The sequence below is a fragment of the Podarcis erhardii genome, assembly GCF_964252035.2.
Source record: "Podarcis erhardii genome assembly, chromosome: 2".
In the NCBI taxonomy this organism is placed as follows: Eukaryota; Metazoa; Chordata; class Lepidosauria; order Squamata; family Lacertidae; genus Podarcis; species Podarcis erhardii.
In genome coordinates, this window is record NC_138498.1 from 102,427,089 (window position 1) to 102,454,454 (window position 27,366).

Consider the following 27,366-nt stretch of genomic DNA (forward strand, 5'->3'; position numbering starts at 1 on the left):
TGGCAATAGCTTTCAAACACCTAAAAATTGCACGAAGGACAGGATGTTGGCTTGGCACTGAAAAAAGCAACAAGCAACTTGAGAATGAGGCTTCTTTGGTCTGGCAAATGAAATTCAGCCATTATTATTTCATGATTCACTCCACCAAGGTGGAGGCATCAATCAATAGTATTGACTTGGCGAAGTTCGGAGGATGAAATTTAATTTTGTTGCAGGAGGTGGTGGGGCCAGGGCTGAGGAGAGAGAAAGCTTTCCAATCACATATTTAGGAGCGTGCTGGATGAAAGCAGTACTCTCCTGGATACGTTATGGGAAAACATTCAGCATCGGAGAAATGCAGTGTTTGTGGCAAGGAATACACTTAATTAGATTCATCTATAAGGCTCAGCAGCTGTTCTGCAGACAAGCAGAAATCTTTGTGATTTCTTCTGGCTCTATGGAGACACTGAGATTGGTTTCTCCTCCCTCTTGCTGGCCCCAGTTGAAGATACATCTCTTTGTACAAATGATCATTATCTGTTGCTGGGTTTCAGACAAGATGGGATACAGTCCCCCCACCCCCACCCTCGACACAGCAAATATTTTTGCATTTGTTATTTCGACCTTCTTGCCTCAGCTTTTGCTCTTGGAAATCCTGGCTAGCTCTTTCTGCAAAAGATTGGCTGGTCGCCTGACACAGCATGTATTAGTTATGAAGTTTTAAAAAACACATATCCATATCTTGAGGATGTTCTTCTCTCCTCCAGTAGGAAAAAGGTAGAATTTGTTTTCCTCCTTTTAAATAAACACAGGAAGATGGGGTTTTTTTAGAACCCACATGCTCAAACAACATCAACAACAGTTGTTGTTGAGACCTCCGGGTATAGGGCGATATATAAATTCAATTAACAACAACAACAACTGTGAGATCTAAACTATGCTAAATGAAAAACTCCCTCCTTGATTCTCAGAGACGTGTGGGCTGATTCATTCAGTTGCTTTCCATTCTTAGGACCTTTCTGAGACTTGAGATAGATGATGGTGAGGGACCACTTCTCAGGGCACACACCCATATTCCTTTTGTTCCACTGCTTCCTGAGCTTAACAGAGTTTCAGATACACAAACCATGTGCACCAATCCCTCTTTCAATCCCTCTTCAATCATTTTAAGAAAAGGGTTAGATCCATAGATCTAGGCACACCCTAAAGTTGTAGAACAACAACAGGGATCATGGCAAGGAGGAGAGAATATAGAGCAGGAATCTGTCTCCCTCAGCTGCCATGCGGGGAAGAGGCAGCTGGGGAGAAACAAAGGCAGAATGAGGAGTGAGGGAAGCAGACAGAGAGAAACACAGAAAGAAGAAAAAGATTCCTCCTCCCACCACTGGAGCCACTTCCACAGACACAGGCAGAAGCTGCAGGTCCATTCGAGACTTTTTCTTCTGCCTGCATCTGTTTCTGTTTCATGCATCTGTCTCCCTCTGAGCTCTGCTGGCCACCTTTTGTGGAGAAAGACCTGTGGGGTGAGGGGCTGTTTTGTGGGCATGCCTTCGGCCCTCCAAATCTGCCCTACGTCTGGTCAGCTTGGTACAGCTCTTTTTCTCTGCAGGAAAAGCTTCCATTTTGGCTCCTTAAACTCTTGGTTGTTGTCGTTTTGTTGGCTTTCTTCCTCTTTACCCCTTCCTTGTCATTATTAGTTTGTCTTGTCATCCCCCCACTTCTTCCTCCTTGAAATAAATAAATTCCCTGGATGCACACACACCCTTATGAAATGTACTGTGCATGCCTACAGTTGGGTCATCAATCTTCAGTCTGATTTACTATAGAAACCGTCTGTAGGTATTCTATAACAATAAAAATGAATGTGTGGAACAGGGAATTGGGGTTATGCCCACAAACATCCACTTTCAGGGACCTGCATGTATTTCAAGATCCCACCTGCACAGGAGCTTATGGGCTAAGCTTTCCACCTGCTCCTTATTTCAAGGAATGGTTCCATATCTATAAAGCAGAATAACTGCAACTCTCCTCCACAACTTTTAATGAAGTGCAATGCTACTTGCCTAGGAGTAAGTCCTTTTGTACTCAGTGGGACTTACTTTCAAGTTAGAGATGAGGAAGAAATTCAATTCAGCCTGCATTTAAAGGCAAATCTGCCTGATTTGCACTTTTTGAAACACCCTTCGAAATTCATTCTTCTCTGAATTTTGCGATACATTTCTCCAGCCAAGTCCTGGTTACAAAAATGCATATGATAAGGTAAAGTGTGCATTAAAATGCACTTGTTCATGAAAATAGTATTCAAAGGGCATTAAATTAGGGGAGAGAGAGAGAGTTAAAATTACATACCAGTTTGCACTAAACTGTTGATTTTCATAAGGACTTTTTTTTTTTTTTAAGCAAACTGATGTGGAAATGTGAAGAAGTGGAACTTAAGATTGGAAAAATGAGAAAATGGGAGAAGCAGAAACAGATATTTGTTCATCCCTAGTTGCAAGCTGTGGGCAGATACCAGGTAAGGAGCAGCGCTGATGAAAAACACAAGTCTATGAAGGCCAGTCAATAACTATTCAGTGCATTCAGAACCTTAACCTTATTCATCAGTTGTTTTTCATCATGGCTTATATGCAAAATCTGTTCTGAATGTTTCTCTTTAATTTAAAAGGAGGGGGACGAGCTGTTTGAAGCAGACAATCACTCCTACTGTTGTTTGCAAAAAAGATTCTAGTTTTGAAGGCTTACGGGAAAGGTTCGTTTTTACTACAAGCTTGAGATTCCACTTTCTTGGAGTTCATTGGCACAGCTTGGTCGTTTTAAGAGCCAGAGCAAATATTTCTTTGGGCATCTACTTACATTGAGTATGTTTTCGATTGCGCATAAGAGAATTAAGAGGAGGAAGCTGTAGAGGAAAGGAACAGAGTTTTCAGAACAAAACCAAACAAAGTCTTACCTATGGGGACATGAGATTTAAGATTTCCACCCCCCCCCCCCAAAAAAAAGGATGATGGGGCACAGAAGTAGGGGAAAGAAGCTCTACTTAAAAGTTACAAAATCTATAGCCCAATTCAAAACTGTCTAGAGCAGAGCGCACAGACATCCTACGCCATTGCAGGTAAGAAGAAAAGTGCAGGGACAGGAAGAAGAAGATTAACTTTCTATTGTTCCCCTTCCCACCAGACAAGTTTAGAGGATATGACATCATAGAGTTCCCTGTTTGTGATTTTCTAGCAATCATGCATTTGTGATTTGACTGCAGATCCTCACACACCGCTGATCTGATCCAGCAGGCTCTGATTGTGTATGTTATGCTTTTCTGGGACAAGGAAGTAGACTCTGGAGTATCTAGCTGATGTTATGCTTTTCTGGGACAAGGAAGTAGACTATGGAGTATCTAGCATGATGTGGAAACACATCCAAGAGCATCCAAGACAGCACAATATCATCCTGGCATTGTGACATCATCGTGCAGCACGATGCTGCTCTGAGATAATTTAATGATGGCAATATATCTAACATGATGTCTTCGCTAATACAAAGCACCTTCCAAGCAATTCATGCTGGAGACCTTTGCCTCATTTTTCATGAGTGCTGCTTACCTAAGTCACCCTTCTCAAAACAATATTTGAGCACAGATACTCTCAAAAATTCACATTTCTCTCAATTTTGCGATTCGGTTATCTAACCAAAAGGATGTGTGCAGAAGTGTGCATGTCAGGGAAGAAGTGTGCATACAAATACAATTACTGGTGCAGATAATGTACAGAAATGCACATTATATTTGGAGAAATTACATACCAGAAGTTATGCAAAGCAAAATTTTAATGAATTTTTGCAAGAACTTTTTAAAAATAATAAAAAAGAAATGGGCAAAATGATGTGGAAATGAGGTGAACTATATGCAGTTATGATGGGGAGGGGTGGAATCTGAGAGAAACTTCAATCCGCAGATTTGCCCATCCCTATCGGCAGCTCAGGGAATTATCCTGAACAGCTTACCCTGCACTAAACACATTCAGGCTGCCATCTGATATACACTTACCTGGATGCAAGTCCCATTTAACCCAATGAGACTTTTTTTTCCTTTGGTTATGTATGAGGTGCTGCTGTTAGACCCATAAAAAACAACAACAGTAACCCCTACAGTAACCTCCTGTTTAAATCAGACAGTAGCAAACTGGGATTGCTTTTGCGCTGTATGAAATCAGAACATCAGGCAGGCATAGACAACACACACCTGTCAACTCAGTGCAGCAACTGCTCCCATTCATATGGCAGGGCACAATAGCTGCGTAGTGCAGAAGGAACAGCCAAAAGCATCTCAGCAGCTCACCAAGGCCCCAGGGGGGCTGTCAGCTGCTGCAGCTGGGTATCTGTCCAACTCCTTCCTCTCTCTCTCTCTCTGCATTTCAGTTGTCATCATCAGGCAGCACAGTGCCGGAGGAGCCAAGCACTGCCTACAAAACGCATTATTGCTCTATGATCAGGCTGTCTCCTCTGCGGATAGTAGTGGGTGGAGGGACAGTGGAGAAATCTTTGTTCATCCTAGGCCGGCATGTCATCTGTCAGAGTCATACAATGCACCACTGTGTCTGCATTTTCCCCATGAACCATTGTTCTTCTTGCCTTGATTGTCAATTTGATAAACTGCAGTTGTCGCAGGCACGGTTCACCTAAGAATGTTTCAACAAGCAATCCCGCTTCACAGGGAACTCTGGGAATTGTAGCTCTAGGAGGGGGATAAGGGTTTCCTAATGATTCTCAGCACCCTTAACAAACTACAGCTCCCAGAATTCTTTGGCTGAGGGAGCCATGACTGTTTAAAGCGGTATCAAAGTGCTGAAATTTGTGATGTGAATGTGGCCTTATACTTCAAGACCACTGCTTGGCGATCTAAAGATCTCATTGCTCTTTCAAGGTTTGAAAGTACCGTACTTTTCCATGTATAAGACGAGGTATTTTTACTTTTAAACTATGTTAAAAATGGGGGGGGTCGTCTTATACACGGATAGTGGGGGGTGGGATGGGTGATAGGTTGCAGCTGCGAGCAGGAGCTTGTCTTCGGTGATTTGGTGGGTGATTGGTGGCTGCGTCAAAGGCTGCTTTGGATTGGCAGCTGCTGCAGTAATTTGGCTGGTGATTGGTGGCTGTGGCAAGGGCTACTGTGGATTGGCTGCCACTGCGGCAATTGGGCATGTGATTGCCGGGTGCTGTTGGCGAGCAGGCAGACACTTGGCGGCCTTGGCTTTCAGCATTCCCCCCCCCCAAAAAAAACCTGAACAACTCTGGGCCATCTCCCCCCAAATATAGGGGTTGTTTTATACAAGGAGGCATTATACACAGAAAAATACGGTATTTATTTAAAATAATCTATATTGTTTAGATAGCTACAGTATTTGGACATATGGACTGCTTATGTTAACATCTGTGTTAGAATTGATGGATTCTTTTCATTGGCAATGTGAGCTGCTGATGTTTCTTTTGTCTTTTTGTTATATTTTTTATGTATACACCCACCAAGGAAAAACAGAAAAATAAAGAAAAATGCCTTAAGCCATAAGGTATTGGACCATTTATCCAAGAAAATATGCAAATATGTACTGGAAGTTTCATGGAAAATGTTACACTTGGAATTAGTCACCAAAATGTAAAGAGCATAATTTGGTACAATGTCTTTGTCCAGGTTGTCAATCAAGACTGAAAAGTAGATTATCAGCGATGTTCAATCAATGGAAACCCATCAGTGAGGGACAAAGCAGAAGCAAAAAACTAAAGTGTTTAGAGTTAATTGCCAGTCCCAAACAGGAAACATGAGGACTAGTTATAAAAGAGACGGATCATCAATTGAAATGGACCATGGGGGTTAATTACATGGATTTCCACTATGCTGTTAAAACGTGGCATACCTGAGATAGGCAAGTGAAGCAACAGCTGGACAAAACAACAAGCATAAACTAAGTAGACTGAAAAGGGAATAGAACTTCATTTCTAACCACCTAAGAAGGAATTGTATTTTTTAAAAAGAGGATTTTGCTGCCACATTTGTATTTTTAAAGAGATGAGCGTCTAATTCAAATGTACACATTCCTTTCTCTTCATGGTTCACGTATGCATCTTTTAACTGGGTTTTCCTCCTCCTCCTCCTCCTCCTCCAGAGTAAGTGTGGGTCGCCATCACATATCACTACTTCTGGGGCCATTTTACTCTAAAGCTTTGAACAAACACAGCCAGCACTGCATTTTCTTAGCTCACATCCACAGCATACATTTAAAGCACAGGACTTCCCCCAAATAAACCAAAACAGCGCAGGCCTAGTGATCACAGCTAGTCATCCCATTAGGTCTTGCCCCAATGAGGCAATTATGAGGGCTGAAGGTCCCTGCCTTCTCAACGCTCTCCAAGACTCTTCTCCTGGGTCCTTCCCCAGCAGCCTAAGGCACCTTTGTCGTGTCTCTCTTTGCTCCATCCTCTTCATCCCTCGTCGTGTTCTGGGAGTCCAGGAGGGAGGAAAGCTGGTCACAGCAGGAGGGGGAGACTCCCTGGATTCTTCTGCAGCCTGCCTCATCTCTGCCTCTTGACTCTCCTCTGCCTCTGCTTCTGGACTGCTTTCTGCCCCAGCCTCTTCCTGCTCACTAAACCTTGTTGCCTCTTCAGCTTCCGACACCTCTTCCTCCCAGTCTTCTCCCTCTGACCACTCACTGCCGTCCTACCACCAATCCCCTGGCTCTGAGCCTTCTTCCCTTGGGGATTCCACAGACAATGCCTTCCACTACTGCTCTGCATCCAGCCAGTCCATGACATGCACCACCTCATTAACAAACAAAGATCTCTGCATAAATTGGAGCAGACCTTGCTTGGCAAAGTTCGTAGGCATGTGATCCAATCTGCACTTCTATGTTCTGATCTAAGCATGGACCAGGAAGGTTCTCATCAAATTGTGGAATGAACCAAAATTCTCCCCCATCCCTTATCTCATTTACATGTAAACAAAGAAACCCCAGAAGGGACAGTATTAAACCAAGGAAAAGGCCTTGCTCTCAAAAAGTTACTTTATTGTGGTTGGCCATTTTTGTAGTACCCATGTTGAGGAGGATCATCGCGGGTATGCTTACTCATTTGCCCTCAATTCACTATTGCTGCAGGTACATCCATTCATTGTAGCAAAGAGCCGCGATACAACATCAAGTTGCGCTGAATTTAAAAGGCCGCATTATAGCCGTTATCACAGTATTGTATGCTGCAGCTGTTCTCCGGAGATTAGCATACGCATTTGGATAATGTGATAAAAGACCAGACCTAAATAGAATTCATGTAGCACTTCTCTGCAGAGGCGCACGTCTTCCTGGCATGAGGTGAGGAGGAGTTTGAATGCGCTCTTTGTAGAAAGAGAGAACAAGAACAACAGAATCCTCCAGAGAGGCCTTGGATTTGGAAGGGAACCTGATCACAGGTAACTAGAAAAGATGGGAGGAAATGATGCTTGTCCTTTATTCCCTCTCCTCAGCAAAGACACAAAAAACCAAGCAGTGCCCTGCAAAAGCAGTTACTCCAGGGTCAAAATTGGCACTAAGCTGCCACATGTGAATAGAAGGAGAAGGAAGGCGCTTGTGAAGGACAGCCGAGAAGGAATGAAAACAATGTTTGGAAAGGGAAGATGCTGAAATGGTGCTCCAGTTCTCAATAGGAACATTTCGGAGGAGGAGGAAGAAGAAGAGTTTAGATTTGATATCTCGCTTTATCACTACCCGAAGGAGTCTCAAAACGGCTAACATTCTCCTTTCCCTTCCTCCCCCACAACAAACACTCTGTGAGGTGAGTGGGGCTGAGAGACTTCAAAGAAGTGTGACTAGCCCAAGGTCACCCAGCAGCTGCATGTGGAGGAGCAGGGAAGCGAACCCGGTTCACCAGATTACGAGTCCACCCCTCTTAACCACTACACCACACTGGGTCTCATATACCAGCCACTATCAATCTATGATAGTTGGAGAAAACCATCCTTTGACTTTCAGACTGATTTCTGTGATTGGCTGATGGTATGGACCCTGGAAGTGTGGGCAGGGTGGTGGCGGCACGGGGACCTACAGATCCCCACCCACCAGATTGGCCAGTGAGGGCTGAATCTCCTTCCATGCTGACTGGTGGTTTAGGGATGTTGGGGAATTCAGCTGAAGACAGAAACGGGAGTGGAAATTGCCGTTTTGCTTATGGGTTCCATGTCCATAATGGAAACCAGTCCAGTGAATATAATTGGTATTTGCTGCTGCTGCTGCTGCTGCTACTACTACTGCTGTACTGTGTTTCCTTAGCACTGAAATGAATGGGTGGAATAATGCTGATGACACATTATTGGTTATGTGAATTTAATAAGCTATGTAATGTCACCATAGTGGACGGTGAGACAAATAGCAGAAAAATACGAATAGGAAAAATGATGAATAGGAAAAAGAACTACAGAGGAATGGTGCATGCAGTGAATACAAGGGGGAATGGAAACTGATGCCTTCTGATCTGCCAAGGCAGATCAACAAAGGAGAGGGAAAGATGCCAGCAGCTGACCACAAGGCCTTGTTTGCTGTGCCTAGGAAGGACCCTTACCTGTAGAAGGACAAATCGAGCTGAGTCAAGGTGTGAAGAGAGTGAGGGAGAAAGAAATTGGGTTTGAAAAAGGAGAAAGGCAGAGGAACTCATTCCAACAATATTGAATGCAATAGTTCATTTGCCAATGAAACGTTCAAAACTAAAAACGCACCTGAAAAGCAGATAACATTCCTTGCGACCCAATCGCCTTCAGTCCTTCTCCCCACCTCCACCTTCAGAACACTTTGTGGGCCATTATTATAGGAGCTGCTTCTCACATGGGCCTATAGGTGCTGGTGCCACATGCAGATGTGCATGCAGAACACACACTCTCTCTCTCTCTCTCTCTCTCTATTATTTTATTAATTTTCCAAAAACAAAAAATAAAAGCAACAATCCATATTCAAACATAAAAAAGTAGAGTTGACTTCCTACTCCCTTCCCTGGTTCCACTGTTTATCATCATAACACATGTCCATTTTAAATTATAAAATCATTAAAATTACTTATTGACCAGTCATTATGTCTTTACAATCTTTTCAAAATCCTGCTCATGTGTTAACCTGTGTACATTGCTTCTGTATATATGCAACAAAGTCCTTCCAATCTTCTTTAAATTCATTGTCATCTCTTCCTCTTAATTTCAAAGTCAATTTTGCCATTTCAGCATATTCCATTAACTTCGCTTCTCAGTCTTCTTTAGCTGGGACCCCTTCTTCTTTCCAATGTTGTGCTAATAATATTTGGCACCCACAGTGGCCAAACTGATGGGAACCAACTCCTCAAGCAGGATGGGAGTGCAATAGCACTTTCCTGCTACTGTTCTCCAGCAACTGGCATAGACACCCCAATCAGGCATCCACACGCCAACCAGGCATTGCCATCAAGTGGATGGGAATGACTAGCTTATGTAAACAGAGACAAACTGGGGCTGCCGATTCAGGAAAACAATGATCAAACTCAATAAAGTCTCTAATTGTGTAAATGAGCTCCCCAGCCAAACCAACAACACTGCTTCTATTGCCAACTTGTGCAATAGTCTCAGTCCTTGGCTGCTCTTCACCTCCCCCAACAACATTGTGTTTTTTGCGTTGGTTTTTCTTTAAAGAGCATCTTGTAGTGCAATCAATACCCAGAATGTAGCAGAGTGATGGCAAAGAAAAGGATGTAATTTGTGCAATCACGCGAGGAAAAAAAAAAAAAACACTCTGCTTTGGACTTGTGAAAGACAAGGGCAATCAGTGGTGCTTCTGAAGACCTTCGGAATGATGTGGAAAAGATGAAGAGCATGCAATTACAAGTGAGCGCAGCAAAGCTGTTCTCGTTAATTATACACTAAAGCAATGGGAAATTAACTAACCTGTGGATGCCAGTGATGTGGCTATAATCAGCCATCAGCCAAAGTGTTTCAGCAGAAAGAAAAAGGTAGCTTGAAAAAAAGAAAAACCCCACAGCCAAGAGTCACAAAAATCACTCTAAAAACAAAGACACAGCTATTCAAGCATTCAGCTGGAAGTGTGAAAACAAAGCGAAGAAGCAATAAGGTTGCAAGACCAAAGACGTGCACTCCAGACAAATAGGATGGCACTTGACAGTATCTCTGCCGCTCTCAGGTCACATCCACACCATACACTTAAAGCACGTGCTTCTGACTCCTCTCAAACTGTAGGATCCTTGTACCTCATTGCAGCTCTTCTGCTAGAGCTCAGTCCTAGGTTCAGGTTATGACAGCTGAGGGGCTGAAACACAGACGCGCAGAGAGAAGTGAGTTCTGCTGGCACAACTCTGTGTTTTGCTGATGCAGCTCTCCCAGTCTAAGACCCAAAACAGGTGAGAGGTGTGGTGGGACATCCTAGTCTCCTTCAGGCTCAACCATTCCCCAACGATTATGCAAGTTTGTGCTTATTGGATCTAACTAAAACTCCTTTCCAAAACCCTTTGCCTGCCTTCGAACCCCAGACACTCAGCATGTTACAAAGGCATGAGGCAAGAGGAGCTAGAATACAAATCAAACATTGGAGAAACAAACCATGGGTTTTTGTTTTTTTAATCTTCTGTGGAACAGCTTGTGGTTTGTTAAACAAAACCATGGCCTAGCTCTATGTACAAAGCTGGCTACAATGAACTACAGTGGTACCTCAGGTTACATACGCTTCAGGTTACATACACTTCAGGTTAGAGACTCCGCTAACCCAGAAATCGTGCTTCAGGTTAAGAACTTTGCTTCAGGATAAGAACAGAAATCGTGCTCCGGTGGCGCGGCGGCAGCAGGAGGCCCCATTAGCTAAAGTGGTGCTTCAGGTTAAGAACAGTTTCAGGTTAAGAACAGACCTCCGGAACGAATTAAGTACTTAACCCGAGGTACCACTGTATTGTATTTGTGACTATTATTTATTTGTATTATTTTCCCCTTGAAAAGCCTGGCAGTGGGGAAGTATGCTTAAAACAGAGGTGTTTTTGAAGATTTCATTGCAGCTGATCACTCACCTGAACAGAAAAGCTGGTTTCAAATAGATGAAGTGTCTTGTCCATTCTGCTGTAGTCAGAACATCTCTCTGTTTCTCCTGTGTGAAATTGTGGCCGTACTGTCTTGCTGATGCCGACAAACAGTCATGGATATGGTCAAGAATATTTTGCTGAGACTGAGCACCTGTGCAGGCTGGCATGCCTCTGCCAACTATCTGAAGCAATGTAGCAGGAAAGTTGAGTGACAGAGGTCTGGAATTCCCTAAAAATCATTATTGAATTGTAGAATTGGAAGGGACACTGAGGAGCATCTCGTCCAACACCTGCAATGCAGGGATCGAACCAGCAACCTTGATTTTATCAGCACCATCTCTAACCAAGTGAGCTACATAGTACACACAGTTAAAAGGCAAACCCAACGAGCAAAGATGAAACACATGTGGGTGCACTCACACAAACTTTGGCTTAATTTAATTAATGTTAAGGGGGTGTCTCAGAAAAATGAATTCTATTCACATTACTTGAAAGGTTCCTTATGGTATCCCCCACCGCCCCGTTAAATTAAACTGTCATAAAGGAAAGACTTCCCCCCTCCTGAACATTATTAGATTTAATGCGCTCATGTACTTAAGAGAATGTTGTTAAACTTTCCTCTGGCTTAACTTCACCAAAGTCAATAGAGTCACAATGCCAATGGAGCATTTTGCTCAGCATAGCGAAGTTTATGACAATTAAAGAGTATTATTTTTGGACGTGAAGACTTCCACGGATTGTAAAATGTCAACAATAATTAGTTATTTAAACAGTCCATAATCTTCTAGAAACCTTTCTCAGAAAAACACAGCATGTAATAGACCCTCTGGGTTTGCAAAAAGATGCAGAGATATATGTTTATGAGATGCAACGTATAAATCAAGGATGTATCAGTATTCCTCTAGTCAAGGCTTTTAAAAGCACCGAAGAGTAATGGGGGGGAAATGGGCTTCAAATGCCAGTTGATTTGAATTCCCCCATTCTGTGAGCGGTAGGAAGCTGCAGAGCAGCTTTGCAGCAGCACCAGTTTCCTGCGGGATAAGAGACCTTTGAAGACTGCGTTGCACATTTAGTAATAAACACAGGATCGCTTTTCTCTACCCGGTCAAAATCAAATAGCCCAAATTGCCTTTTTTTGACCGTGCTTCACATTTAGGTCGGGCAAAAGAGCCTCACAGTTTCTGGTCACCCTACAGGCCGGAGTGAGTGAGAGCCATTCTAATGATCACCACCATTAATTCATACCTTCCAACATTTCTCCGATGAATATAGGGACATCTTATTCCATAATACAGTGGTACCTCGGGTTACGTACACTTCAGGTTACATACGCTTCAGGTTACAGACTCCGCTAACCCAGAAATAGTACCTCGGGTTAAGAACTTTGCTTCAGGATGAGAACAGAAATCGTGCTCCTGCGGCGCAGCGGCAGCGGGAGGCCCCATTAGCTAAAGTGGTGCTTCAGGTTAGGAACAGTTTCAGGTTAATAACGGACCTTCGGAACGAATTAAGTACTTAACCCGAGGTACCACTATAATAATAATAATAACAACAACAACTTTTATTATTTATACCCTGCCCATCTGACTGGGTTGCCCCAGCCACTCTAGATGGCTTCCAACATATATAAAAACATAGTAAAATGTTAAACATTAAAAACTTCCCTATATAGGGATGTCTTCAGATGTCTTCTAAAGGTCGTATACTTACTTTTCTCCTTGGCTCAGGGGTCACAAAACCACATACCCTCTGATGAAAGTAGGGATACCCTCCAACAACAGTACCCTCAAATCAAACCAGGATGGCTTCTGTAGATCCAGGAATGTCAGTATTCAATTGTTTGAGCCAAATGGTGCCAAAACAAACATGAATGCTGGGGACCTAGATGCTCTACTACTGAGTTATGGCTCCTCTTGTAAACTGTCGTGGGATCGCCAGAAAAAAGGAAAATGTTGATGGAAAGGAGAAAACAAGAATGTGATTGTTTGAATTTTGCATAGGTGTCTTATTTATTCTTCATTGTTGCACATGCAACAAAGGAGAGACCTATGAAGAAACTCATTTTTTAAAAATGTCAGGTGGACATGCAAATGTCTCTGGCATAAGGATAGGATGTGTAAAAACTGTAGCACTGGTAGCAGAGGCCGCTATTTTTGAGGAAAAATAAACCTCAGAGAATTCATGGCTGGGCGGGGAGATGGCAGGCCTTAGGAGCACTGCTCTAGGAATTCAAATGCAAGACCTTTCTCAATTACGCCTTCAATTGCTTGCACAATTCAACTCATGCTGCTTAGCAATATTTTGGGAGAAACAGGGTGCTACAGTTAACAACACATTAGTAGTGATGGCACCATTTCACCTTAGGATGCTCAGAGGAAAAAGAGGCAGCAGAACGTAGTGTAATTGTGCTGGATGATTGCTCTGAAACACTGCCATCTTGCGAGTATTTAGAGATAATACAGTATAAATCTGCTTGACAGTTTTGGCAGCAGCCTCATTTCCAGGACTTTAGGAATTTGAAGAAACCAGAAAAAAACCCAGGGTGGTTTTGAAATTAGTGGTTACAGTCAATGCACTTCTGAATAGAATCTAATTGTATCCCAAACACAGAGGAAAACCTGATCTTTGATCGCAGGAACCTCCATGCAAAATATGGTTACAATATCTTAAAAGAGACATACAAGGGAAACAACTTTCCAAAATAGACAGCAATGCTAGTGCTGCTGGATTCACCAGTAAGACAAATACAGTCCAGGCAAACCTCCTAAAATATTTATCCCAGTTGGAATCCATGTTGGATTAGATTTTGTGCTGCTGTTTATTTGTTTGTTTGTTTTCAAGCAACATTTACACATTACTTGGTTTTTGTAAAAACTAATCCCAAGCCCCTATATTCTCACTCAACTACTTTGTTCTGCAGAACCAGAGGCAAACAAGATGGTCGCATACGTAAGTCACACGATAACCTAAAATAAACCTTTTCAAAAATATAACAATATGAAATTAAAATATGAAATTTATATTTAATGACACATCATTTATATCAGGCAATATAACGCTTGTACGACAGGAGCAAGACTTCCAGTGAAAAGGAGGCATGACAACTTTTGGTCATGACATCAAGTCTATTCTCCTTATATATTTTCATATGTGACCGTGTAAGAGACAGTTACTGTGATTGTTTTCATCAACCCTTTCTTCAAGGCTTTTGGTTTGCTCTTGTGACTGTTCTCATCATTTCTTAAAGTATTGTTTTTATTAGCCACCAATTGGAGCACGAGAAATGAAATACAGTTGTACTTTGGTCCTCAAACGCCTTGCGACTCTAACGTTTTGGCTCCCGAACACCACAAACCAAGAAGTGAGTGTTCCAGTTGGCGAACATTCTTTGGAACCCAAATGTCCAACATGGCTTCTGATTGAGTGCAGGAAGCTCCTGCAGCCAATCGGAAGCCACGCCTTGGTCAAATGGACTTCTGGAATGGATTCTGTTTGAGAACCAAGGTACAGCTGTAAAATAAAACCTGGTGGGATCAAATTCTGGTGAATTTTGCTGGATACATGAAGGACTTCCATGTGTGCCTTGGAGCGCTTCCAGACGATCTATTTATTGAGCATTCATCCGGATTTGTTTGCAGGGAGAGATTAGACGTTGCCTATTTAATGAGGATTCATTCTGGCTTTCTTCACGAGGTTAGATGGCGTTGGGTTAAAGCAATTGCTATCCCACACTTATCTAGAGCATTTCCCCATCCCTTTATCTCAAGAAGCCTGATCTTTTGGGAAAGTTTGTCGTGCAAGAACTCTTCATCAACTGTACCTGTGCAACCTGCATTTGCCGGCATGCAACTGAGTCCAACCCCATAACAGCAACAGCCTGGACGCACCTTTGGTTGTCGCTCTCAGATGGATAAAAGTGTGAACTATTGAGTCTGAGTTGGTACAGTTCATGCCTCATTCCTTGTGTGTGGTTTCTTTCCTTCTCTCTACCTCCCCACAACCGTGCAGCTGGATTGCATCTCCAATACAAAAGTGACGAAATGTTGTCCTGTAATGTTCCGTACTGATGCATATCTTTAGGCTCTCCATCAACTGCAGGCCAGCTTGGAGCAGCGTATTAACCTTCTTGCTTTGATAGCTGCGGTTGTTCTCTGAGCGGTCTTCAGATAGCCAGCGTTCACCGCCAAACAGGAAAGTAGATTATTGAGAGCAAGCTCAGTAATGAAGATACATTTAATAAGCAACTCCTGCAAACATTTTCCGGTACCAATTAGGGAGAGGGAGTGAAATAAAATGCGGTCGGAAAATTACTGTGAGCTGTGCACTAATGAAGTGACAGAACAGAATGCAGAGGGAACCTTAGAGGAGATGAATACATGGTAACAAGGCAGGGAATGATGTGGAGCTGCTGACACTGTTCCACTGCCTGCCAAATTGGATTTTGAACATGTGAATTGCCTAGACCACTTTCCCACCTTTGCCGTCAGTCCAAGAAGAACCAAGAAAAGTGCATAGCTGTACGAAGCTGCCTTGTAGTGAATCAGACCATTGGCCCATTTAATTCTTAAGTCAGTTCCAGGCTTATTCAGTCATTCTCCTTCCACCACCAGAGTGCACAAGGGGGAGAAGGAGGAGTCCATTGGCCTTCAGCTGTCCCACCCCCAAACAAACTTGGTAAAGCCACCAGGGACCCTTTCCTACTGACTAAGCTGCTGGCTCGTTTCCTGAACTTGTTTCATGTGCACACATTCTAGGAGTCTTGTGAATTTTGATCTTGAGACCGTGGTAATAGCGCATCTTGGCAGATTTACCCAGTAACATGCACTCACACAGGTCTTCAAATGGGGATGTTCTCAGTTTCCTGTGACGCGAGATTGAGTGTTAAAACATTATGAGAATTATATGCTGTGATGGGAACAGTGGTCTCTTAATATTCCCGGCACCCTTAACAAACTACGGCTCCCAGAATTCCTTGGGGGAAGCCATGGCTGTAGTAGTATCATAATACAATACAATAAAGATATCGTATCGTATCGTATCGTGCTTTAATATGGCCCATGTGTTTATGAGCAGGACAGTTAAGGGAAAGGGCTGTAGTTCTGTGGTAGAACCCTCTACTTTCCATCCAGAAGGTCCCAATCCCTGACATTTCCAGGTAGGACTGTGAGAGATTTCCCCTCTGCAACCCCAGAAAAATCATTGCTAGTCACTGCCAGTAGTGAGCTAGACAGACCAGTGGGTCTGACTCTGTATAAAGCTCATTTATAACGATGGTAATTTAAAAGCAATCCCAGACAATGTATTTGTCTCATATGGTTTTAATTATATATGAACATGAATGAATCTGACACCTATTATTTAATGTGAGATTCTTGCTGGCAGAAATTAGGTAGCAAGCTGTGACTGCAAATAATAAGCCTGTAGCAAAGCAAGCTTGAAAACAAACAAGGTAAGCAACAGAGTCCTTCAGTTCCGTAAGAAAATAGATTAAACATGGGCATGGTCTCCCTGCGACCTTTTTAATCACATTTGTCAGTGATTTACGGTTTCTCTGGAGCAAGTCCCTAAATCCTGAATTCAGCTGCACCTATGAGCTCTGAAACAGCACCATCTGGTGACTTCATATAAGATTACAATGCAGTGAAACAGAAATGACCAGCAAACTTGAAGTTGTTGAGAGGATCAAATGGGATGGAGGGAGATAACCACATGCTGAACCTGGGATGGAAGTGGGATTTAAAATTAAAATAATCAATCTGGCTTTTTAAACAGTATCTTTCTTGCTGTGTTATGTATTTTTGTGTTTTTATATTGTAAAAACCGCCCTGAGATCCTTAAATGAAGGGCGATACAGAAATTTAATATAAATAACTAGAGAGATAGATAGATAGCCTGGCCTCTCCTTAGGAGGGAGAAAATGTGGGATTTTAATAATAATAATAAGCAGCAGCAGCCTGCCCTCTCATAGAGATGGGGAAGGCGGAAAATAGGTCTGTTTTCAAAATAAATAAAAAAATAAGCGACTCATTGAGAGGGGGGAAAGTTAGGGTGTCAAATAAGATTAAAAAAAGTAAAATGGAAATTAACAGAAATGAGCTTGCCCGCTCATTGTGAGCGGGGGAAAGTTGGGATTTCAACTAAGTAAAATAAATTGAAATGAGCTTGCCCGCTCATGGGGGGGGGGCGGAGTTGGGATTTCAAGTAAGATAAATAAAATAAATAGAAATAGAAATGAGCTTGCCCGCTCATTGGGAGGGGGGAGTTGGGATTTCAAACAAGATAAATAAAATAAAATGGAAATAAACAGAAATGAGCTTGCCCGCTCATTCGAGGGGAAGAAAGCTGGGATTTCAAAGTAAACCGGGACGCCCCCAGGAGGAGCCTGCAGGGGCGTGGCGGACTCCTCTGGCCAGACGGCAGCCGCCCCTCTCGCCCCACACAGGGCGGGCTCCGCGCCGCGAAGGCGGGACCCGGAAGTGCTCCTTCGGCGCCGGAAGAAGAGGCTTCCCCGGCCGGCTGCTTCCGGTTCCGGGTGACGGGCTGAGTCACTCCGCCGCTGCCTCCCTCCTTCCCTCTCTCGCTCGCCCGAGCTCCTGTCCTCGCCCAGCTGCCGGGTCCGTCCCCCCCGCCGCCGCCGCCGCCGCCGCCGAGATGCCTCTGGAGAACCTGGAGGAGGAGGGCCTCCCCAAGAACCCCGACCTCCGCATCGCCCAGCTGCGCTTCCTCCTCAGCCTCCAGCCCAAGCGCCCCGACCCGGCCGTGCGCCAGGAGCTCATGGCCGCCATCCGGGAACACGGTGAGTGAGGGGAGGCCTCCGCCTCGGCTCTGAGGAGTCAGGCGTCTGTTAGCCCGCCTTCTCCGTGACGGGGGCTCAAGGCGGCTCGCAGATCTGGGGGAAAAGGGCAGCTTAAAAACATGCGGGGGGGTGGGGGTGGGGAACAACATTTAAAAAGCCATTAAACTTGAATTGTCCTCCTGGGAATGATTGGGGTAGAAATTCCCTAAAAGGTATAGGAATTTATTCATGTATGTAACTACCGCGGCAAGAATGTTATCTGCCCCAAGAATGGGAAGGAAAGGAGGAGTCCCGACGAAAGAAAGATTAGATACAAAAGCTCACTGACTATGCAGAAATGGCGAGCGGAACTTAGTGGGAAAATAAGATATCGCGACAAGAAGCTTTTTAAAAGAAATAAAAATAAAAGAATGGAAATGGTTTGTTGGATAAATTGTAAACAGATAAGGACGTTGGCAGGATCATTGTAATAACCTGCAGTTTCGCGAGAGTCAATAAATAAAGGAGATGAATGAAATGGTAAGTTGATTTAGAATATGCAGCAAATGATAAATATAAATTTCAGGAACCACAGAAAGAGGAGGAAGGAAGTCGGGTTCTGAAATGTTAAAATGGCTGTAAAACTATTGAAATGTGTATAACTGAAAATCACTTGTTGTTGTCATTTATACTATGTACATCTTCAGGGAGTGTTTCAGAATAATAATAATAATAATAATAATAATTTATTATTTGTACCCCGCCCATCTGGCTGGGTTTCCCCAGCCACTCTGGGCGGCTTCCATAAAAACCAGAAATACACTAAAATATCACAGATTAAAAACTTCCCTGAACAGGGCTGCCTTAAGATGTCTTAAGAATCTCTTTAGCCATACTGGGGACTGTGAGTAAAATATTCCAGTAGCATTTAGGTTCCACTATGACCTCCATTGTGTAAGAACACATCATTTTTGCTAGTAGATCTCTGGGTGATGTGCAGTACACCTGTAAGGGTTTCTGACTCCCATTTGTTGAACAATGGCAACAGCAGAATGACATGCTCTCCAATATCCTGGAGGTGCTCTGGTACTCAGAGCAAATCTTGGGATCAGTAGACTTTGATAATGTATGTCTTTAGAATCTCTCTCTCTAGTTAATTTGGGGGTTCTAGTAAAAAAATAAACAAACATAGATTCTGCAAGCCTGAAATCTCCCCACTGCTGCGCTAGGTCAGGCAAATAGGCAGTTGTTGCAATTGTATGGATTTTCTTTCAAATCTGCCTAAGCAGCTCAATGTGGTACTCTTGGATGGATCCAGAGATAGTGGATTGCAGGGAGCCATTTAAGATTTCAGTGTAGGAGTGTGCCATTATTGAATGCACTCTCACTTTTAAAAAGCATACACTATGATTTTCCTGGTTTTATCCTCGCAAAAACGCCACGAGGCAGGTTGGGCTGAGAATGAGTGTGAGCTGGTCCAAGGTTGCATTTTTTGCCTGAGTGAGGATTTGAATTTAGGCCTCCCCAGTCTCAGGCCAAACACTTCTAATCACTGCCTCATGCTGGTTTTCTGCTTATGTGAGGGGACAAAGCAATGAACTTTTTGCTGTTGTATCTTCTAAGATATGATTTTGGCAAGGCTAATTGTTCACATGGTTGTGTTGTTGTCATCCACAGACATGGCTCCGTATTACGAATCCCTCTGCAAGTCACTTGATTGGCAGGTAGATACAGACCTCTTGAATAAGATGAAGAAGGCAAATGAGGAGGAGTTGAAACGCCTTGATGAGCAGCTTGAAGATGCAGAGAAGAACTTGGGGGAAAGTGAAATCCGTGATGCCATGATGGCCAAAGCTGAATATCTCTGCCGAATCGGGGACAAGGTATTTATTTTTTTACATAAAATAAAATGTGTGTAAAGCACTTTCTGGGCATTTCTCAGAACATGGGGTGGGAGTGGGCATGCGTTGGCCCTGCCATTCCCATTGACCTTTGTGCATTGAGCAGGTTGATTTGAAGAGGATCTCTTTGTGTGCTCGGTGATCAGGAACCCCGTGTGATCAGAGTTCTCAGCTGTGTGGAGGATTCTGAGCACATTTAATTGCATGCATGGAGTTCCCCTCAGTGTGAGAAGGCCTGAAGATGTAGCTAGAGAAATACTGGGAATGGGGTCAGTGAGCACAGCCCCACTTCTGCTTCCATGAGTTCTCAGATTGCGGTTTTGCTTCTCCCCAAAAAGCCACAATCACAAACCATCTTTAAGCCTCGGTTTGTCGTTTATCATGCTTACACCAGAGGAGAAGAAATCAGGAAAGTTGCATGAATATGCTGCTCATGGTTAGCCAGAAACTGTGGCTTATTGTTACATGCCAATACACTCCTTATCTCTGTTATTTGTTAGCTGAAAGGGTCATGCTCCTAATACATACCTGCTTTCCTTCAATCAGTGGGGGAACGTAGTGCAGAACCTCGGATGGGGCAGGGGGTACCTGTTAGCAAATTACAGATCTGTTCTCCAGAGCATCAAATCTGCGGCATCTAACTTAAGCAAATGCTGTCTTGTCAGGAAGCTGCTCTGACTGCCTTTCGGAAGACATATGACAAAACTGTGGCTCTAGGACATCGGCTGGATATTGTGTTCTATCTCCTCCGAATTGGCCTGTTTTATATGGACAATGACCTCATCACCCGGAACACTGAAAAAGCAAAAAGGTACCATTTCTGTTGTTGCTGCTGCTGCTACCTTGATGTGCAAAGCATTAGTCTCTCGCTTAACAGTAATACAGGTTCTGAAGATGTAGTCTGGTTGCTAGGAAATGGCTTCTTTATGTAGCAGGGAGTGTATACTTTAGATGAAGTGTGGCATGAAATTCAGAATTTTCAGAAACATGATGATCCTTAAAAGGATTGGGTACTTCATTTCATATTTTTTTAAACAGCATGTTGGGGGAAATCGAAATACACAATACTTATTAAACCAAAAAAACATTTTAGGAACCTGAAAGGTGTTAAATATACCAGAAGAATACACTTTTATGAAAATTAAAAGTACCAGTAGCTTTTATTCAGTCAGCACTGACAAACGCAATCATCTTACATAGGATGCATAGTCAAATGCCCATATGCCCACTTATCTGGGAGTTAGCCTCATTTATCTTAGTTGGACTTGGGTTCCAAGGAACCACGCCTAGGATTGGTCTACGAGTGTCTTAGAAGGTAGTAGGCAAAATTAGTTATCTTTAATTCAGAATTACTACTTCATTTATATCCCGCAGGATCATTGTCTAAAAGAGCCATAGATCAAGCCATACATCAGAGTAGCTGATGAGAACTGCAGCTGAAAGCAACCTGCAGCACACCGCTTTGTCAAAGGTTGCAGTGTAGTCTCAAAGCAAAACTATCCCATAGCTTTTGTTTGAACTACTGTAATAAAGCTAGTTAAGCAAATAGATGAAAATGCTTGTGCATGGCTAAGGATGCTGGGGAAATAACACACACACCTGTTTTCTTTTAAAAGCCTAATAGAGGAAGGAGGAGATTGGGACCGTCGGAACCGTCTTAAGGTCTACCAGGGTCTTTACTGCGTGGCCATTCGAGACTTCAAGCAGGCAGCCGAGCTTTTCCTGGATACAGTTTCAACATTTACGTCTTATGAACTTATGGATTACAAAACCTTTGTAACGTACACAGTCTATGTTAGCATGATTGCATTAGACAGGCCTGACCTTAGAGAGAAGGTACGCCAAGCAGCTACTTCCACAGAGAACCTTCAGAGTGTGCTTTGTGTTCCTTATTCCTCTCATGTCTGATTTTTGCTGGCTTTGTCTGATCTCTTTTAGGTTATCAAAGGGGCAGAGATTCTGGAGGTTTTGCACAGTTTACCCAAAGTCCGGCAATATCTTTTTTCACTCTATGAATGTCGGTATTCAGTTTTCTTCCAGTCGCTGGGTAAGGAAGTATTTCTGCTTTTTTGCTCTGTGGGGGTTACTGGGCTGTTAGGTGAGCAGCACACAGCTTGTGGGTTACATGTGCGGCCAGCCCACCCAGACTTGGCCCCCCCCATCTCCTAGGATTAGACAGAAACAAAAAAACACGCATCCACTTCCCTCTATCCACCAAGACTGGCCCTCCCCATCTCCTAGGGTTAGCAGTCTCAAACCTTTTGGCCCATCCTCAGTTAAAGGAGGGGCAAGAATTAAGTTGAGATTTCCAAGAGGTAAGTAAAGCTGATCCAAAGCTGGTTCAGGATGTAACTGCTTCAGCAGGCAGAACAAATGAGAAGGAAGGTGGAATGTGTTTCACAAGCGCAGAAGTAAAATGTCCGCAAATAAGATAAGATTTGGTCCTCGCCACTCAACTTTAAATAGACTATGCTTCCCATGTTGTCTCCTGGATGAGAGAAGCTAGGTGTATTCAATCTTTCTTATGGGGCTGGCCACACAGGAACGCAGGTGCTGATGTTAGCAAGTACACAGGTCTCCCGAGAGCGGCTTAACCTGCCCTCGCTAGTTTGCATCAGGCGTAGCCAGCGTGATGTCCTTCAGATGATGATGATGTTGAACTCCATCTTTTATCATCCCTGCCCATTGGCTGTGCTGTCCGGAGCTGATTGGAATCTGAGTGTCCAACAATATTCAGTGGCACAGGGTTTATGCTGTTGAACTACCTTCCGGGGGGAAACAAAACTTTTGTGAGATGCAGACTTTATTTTGTGTTCTTATGTTTCCCTTTCAGCCACCGTAGAGCAAGAGATGAAGAAAGATTGGCTGTTTGCGCCTCACTATCGCTATTACGTTCGGGAAATGAGAATCCATGCCTACAGCCAGCTGCTAGAATCCTATAGGTCGCTTACACTAGGTTACATGGCAGATGCTTTTGGAGTCTGTGTAGAGTTCATAGATCAGTAAGTATATCTATATCTCTCTATATATATTAAATGCATTTCTACAGTTTATAGTGATTCCCGACTAGATAAGGGGATAGGTCATTTGATGATATCTTTGTTTAAAAAAAACTATGAGGAAGAGCCATTGATTAAAAGATTTACAGAGGTTGGGTAAGGCAAGAATCACAGAATTGTAGAGTTGGAAGGGACCCTGAGGGTCATAGAGTCAACCCCCCCGCATATCATCTGAGCAGAAGAGCTTTGGGGTGCTTGTGGCAGCTGCACTACACCCTTCAGTTTTTGAACAGGAAGACTGGAAGTCTTCCTGAGGCTTTTATAACCCAATATCAACTGTACAATGGTACCTCGGGTTACATACTGTCAGGGGCTCAGGAGCAGAGGCACAGGGAAGAGAGGAAATGGAGAGCGAAGGGGAAGAATCTGAGGGCAGCGTAGGAGAAGATGACAGTGGCCCGAGAGATTCCATGAGCCTCTCCAGCGAATCAGAAGATTCACAGAAGGGGGCGCCGGTGGCCAGGGCAAGGGGGGTCCGAAAGGGGACACTCCAGAAGCAAGGGGCCAGCGGGGACTCCCAGAGCAGCAGTTGGAGATCAGGACCAGCTTCCCCACCAGAGCGTAGTGGGGGGAAGAGTCCCAGAGCTCGGGGCCAGCGTCTCCCCCAGCAGGGAGAGAAGATGAGTCAGGGCTGACCACGCCTCCATCGGAGAGTCAGGGAACGGAGGGGAGGCCAGGTCCTGCTAGCCTCCTGGAAGAGGGAAGTAGTGACAGAAGCAGTGTAACGGTCAGGAGGAAGGTCACTGGGTTGGCGCGAGAGCCAAGTTCAAATGTACCGGCGCGCGGGACAGCAGAGAACCCGGATTGGGAACCAGGTCCTAAAGCCCGCCGGAGGCAGGGGGAGGAGTCAGAGGACTCAGCGTCAGAAGAGTCCAGAAAGGGGAATGCCCCAGCGGACAGGAGGACCCAGAGGAGGAGAGAGCAGAGGAAGAGGTGGAGCAGGGCTAGAGTCTTAAACTGGTGTCAGGGGGGAGGAGATTCAGACGGAACTTCGGCGGTCTAGGGTTTAAGACGTAGAGCTGCGCACTACGGCTTTGAAATGGAAACTGAACTTCAATAAAGACTTTTGTATATAACAACGACCTGGCATTGGTCCTCTGTGAGCTGGGACTTCGGGCAGCTCTGACACATACGCTTCAGGTTACAGACTCCGCTAACCCAGAAATAGTACCTCGGGTTAAGAACTTTGCTTCAGGGTGAGAACAGAAATCATGCTCTGGCAGTGCAGCAGCAGCGGGAGGCCCCATTAGATAAAGTGGTCTTCAGGTTAAGAATAGTTTCAGGTTAATAATGGACCTCCGGAACGAATTAAGTATTTAACCCGAGGTACCACTGTAATATGCTGGATGTGTGTGTGTGTGTGTGTGTGTGTGTGTGTGTGTGTGCGCGTGCGCGCGCGTGCGCGCCTGTGAATATGGCTGTGCTGCAGCTGGTGCAGGGTGGTTTGGTGCGCCTCCTGCTGACGGAGGGAGGCAAGAGCTTGTACAGCTAATGCTCCGCAGCTACACACTTGCTTCTTCTGGGCCCAGTTAAAGATGCTGGTGCTGTATTTGAAGCCCTTTATGGGCTGGGACCATCACTCCCTGCGGTTATCAAATCCGGGCCTGCTGTGCATCCTTGATGTGCTATAAAAACTTGCTAGGAGGGCTCTGTAGATTACAGGAATGCTGCTGCAGCATCTTATTTGTTTATGCATACTGCACCAGAAATGCTAGCCCAAGTGTTACACAGGTATAAGCTGCAAGAGCGGAAGCGTCTGTGAGTTGCACTCCAGTAGCCACTAAGCAGTCCTAGCCCCGTTGTGGTTTGCTAATTTCAGTTCTTTAGTTTGATAGCTGTAAACTGAGTAGAATTATGCTGGTCGAAGCACTTTCCAACATCTTTCAAGAAGCGATGGCTGCTTGCATGAAGCTAGCATGGCTGTAGGCCACCATTTTAGGCTTGTACCTCAGGGTAACCTTCCTTCCACCCCGAACTGGACCAAAAAATGCCAGTCTTGCATCATCCACCATGAAATTTCAGGTGCTTTGCAACAGATACAGATGGTGGTGTCCTAAGCGTGCTCTCTCTCTCTCTCTCTCTCTGTCTCCAGGGAATTGTCAAGATTTATTGCTGCTGGGCGACTACACTGCAAAATAGACAAAGTCAATGAAATAGTAGAAACTAACAGGTACAGTATGTTGTACACCACACCCACTAATACAAAAAAAACTAGTAGTGACATCAGGCTTAACATTAAGGACTTTGCAGCCTTTTAATTGCTGCCCAACCAAATGTATTGCATACGTTGTACAGATGGAGAGGTAGTAGCTTGCCCAAAGCCAGGTGAGATAAGCTCTGCTCACCCAACTCAAAATACTCTTTCTACTGGAACAGTATCTTTATTAGAGATAGAACTGTGTGTTTCCAAACTTTCTACCTTCTGTCATCAGCTCATCTGCCATGGATGCACTCTCAGCAAATGGGGTGAGGCAGTACTGGCCAGGCTTGTTGCTCAGCTGAGCTACTGAAAACACACCCATGCTCTCCTGTACCTGTGTGTTCCAGGGAAGGATTAGTAGTGATGAACAAGCTGCCTTTCAGGAAACTTTGTCTCCCATTACTGCTTTGCTCGTAATGAGCTTCCTGTTCAGTATTTTGAGGAACTCTTCAAACAGTTTTTGGGAGCTGTTTGATAAGCCATTGCTAGAGAACCACCTGACTAAATTCTCTCTCTCTGTCTCTTTAGGCCCGACAGCAAGAACTGGCAGTATCAAGAAACTATTAAAAAAGGAGACTTGCTGCTAAACAGAGTGCAGAAGCTTTCTAGAGTAATCAATATGTAACTTTTTAAAAAGCAAAAGGGGGAGTGCGTAATTGAGACTGAACCATTTTGGAAGTCATCGCTGTATGGTATTACTTCTGCTTATTGCTGAGGAAATTGGAACCGTGGTGTAGTTAAGGGGTTTTTTTTATAGGCTACTTCTATACGTTAACAAAACTGTATAAATGTTCTGTTTGTGTTTTCAGATCAATTTCATTTATTAAATGTATAATACAGTTGATTTTCCTGTTCCTTGAGTGAGCTTAATTTGGTTAATAAAAGTGGTTTATTTTAAAGCAGCAGGGTTGCTGCTTCAGATGGCCTGAGTGGGGTCACTCATGTTCCTGCTGCCATGGTGATCAACGACCAGTTGAGCTAAACCAGGAGCATGGTGGGAGGTTTAAAGGTCCCCCCTCGCCATTCTTGTAGCAGACAGTATACTTGTTCCTGGGGTATGGCTGAGACTGACCAAGAACCAGGTGAGGGTTGCCCACTTACTTTAGTGCTAGAGTTTGTCCCAAAAGGCTGAGTTACTGGTGGCCTGTTCCCTGTTGGAGAGCATATATTTAGTTAATTAACATTCTTCCCCTCCCCCTCTTTTGACCAATAAGTCTATCCAACACAGCTGGCAGCTCCCCCCACACAGGTAAATGTGCTGCTTAAATTGCTGCCATGCAAAATTACGTGATGAGTGAGATTATAGTGTCTGCTTGGGTAGGGAGAGTTGGGTTGGGGGCTGCAGCAGCAACCTATTGAGAGATTAAATGGGATCATAAATATTGGATTGCTCAAGCAGGGGAACAGAAAGCAATTAGAGCATCATTAGGCCACTGAGGATAAGAGACAATATTGAAAAGCAGACTTCTAGAAGGTACATTAACGGCCTTGATGAGGTGTGGAGAAACTACTCAGACAGTACATCTAGCATGAGGCATCCAAGGAATGTTGGCTGACACTTCGCAACCTGCTGTGCAAGTGAACAATAGCTTCCATCTAACCATAGTTTCCTTTATCTTTGGAGGTAAAGAAACCTGAGCAGGTCTTCTAGAACCGATAATGAGCTTAGCATTTATGATTAAGCCTTAAACAAAACCTACCTTGTAATAACTGAAAAAACCTCTACATTTCACTGCTGTCCTTTAAATGACAAGGGTGAATGTTTCTAATAATCAAGCATTTTGTCACTGTAAGCTCTACACAGTATGTTGTGTACTGTTTACAGCAGGTGTGTGGAGCCCAACCTATGGCCAAATCTGAGCCTGCCATGTTTACTTCTTCAACCCATGAGGCTGTTTCGGGAAGCCATGTCTACCCATGCTACATCTGACATCATATATCCAAAGACGGGGTTTGACAAAAGCCACTTTGTGCAGCTCCCAAGGTACACAGCAAGCAGCTGTAGACAATTATAACGTCAGTGCCCTCCTGTGATATTTGTCCAGGCAACCATGGAGAGCACATTTCCTTAGACGTTTATAAATGAGGAACAAACATCAAATCTCTGCAAGACTTTTTCAAGAAGTTGCCCCAGCATAAGAAATGGCAGCTATAGATTAGGCTTCTGCAGCTTAGTTTGTTCCATTTCACTTGTCAACCCGTAGCTTTTATCAAATCCTTTAGTATAGAGCAGGCATGTGCAACCGGTCGATCGTGGGGTGTTTATTGGTTGTTCCTGGTTGATCTTGGGATCCTGATTGATAGCCAGCCAGAGCCGGGGGCGGGCGGGAGCTCAACAACTCTGGTCAATCCTCCCCTTCCACACAACCACGCTCCTCC

At 44.0% G+C, this 27,366-nt stretch overlaps 2 protein-coding genes across 3 annotated transcripts in view; one reads left to right on the forward strand and one right to left on the reverse strand.

The window, feature by feature from the left end:
* The window catches only part of LOC309337153 (uncharacterized protein C3orf49), a 503,307-nt gene that overhangs the window by 358,715 nt on the left and 117,226 nt on the right, over nt 1-27,366 (reverse strand). The gene's annotated exons all lie outside the window — the stretch shown is intronic.
* On the forward strand, nt 17,613-25,831 carry PSMD6 (proteasome 26S subunit, non-ATPase 6). Its single transcript, XM_081851103.1, has 8 exons — nt 17,613-17,848; nt 19,505-19,710; nt 20,394-20,539; nt 21,345-21,564; nt 21,667-21,775; nt 22,562-22,730; nt 24,880-24,957; nt 25,516-25,831. The coding sequence occupies exons 1-8, from the start codon at nt 17,704-17,706 to the stop codon at nt 25,610-25,612; spliced, it is 1,170 nt and encodes a 389-aa protein (XP_081707229.1). The 5' UTR covers nt 17,613-17,703; the 3' UTR covers nt 25,613-25,831.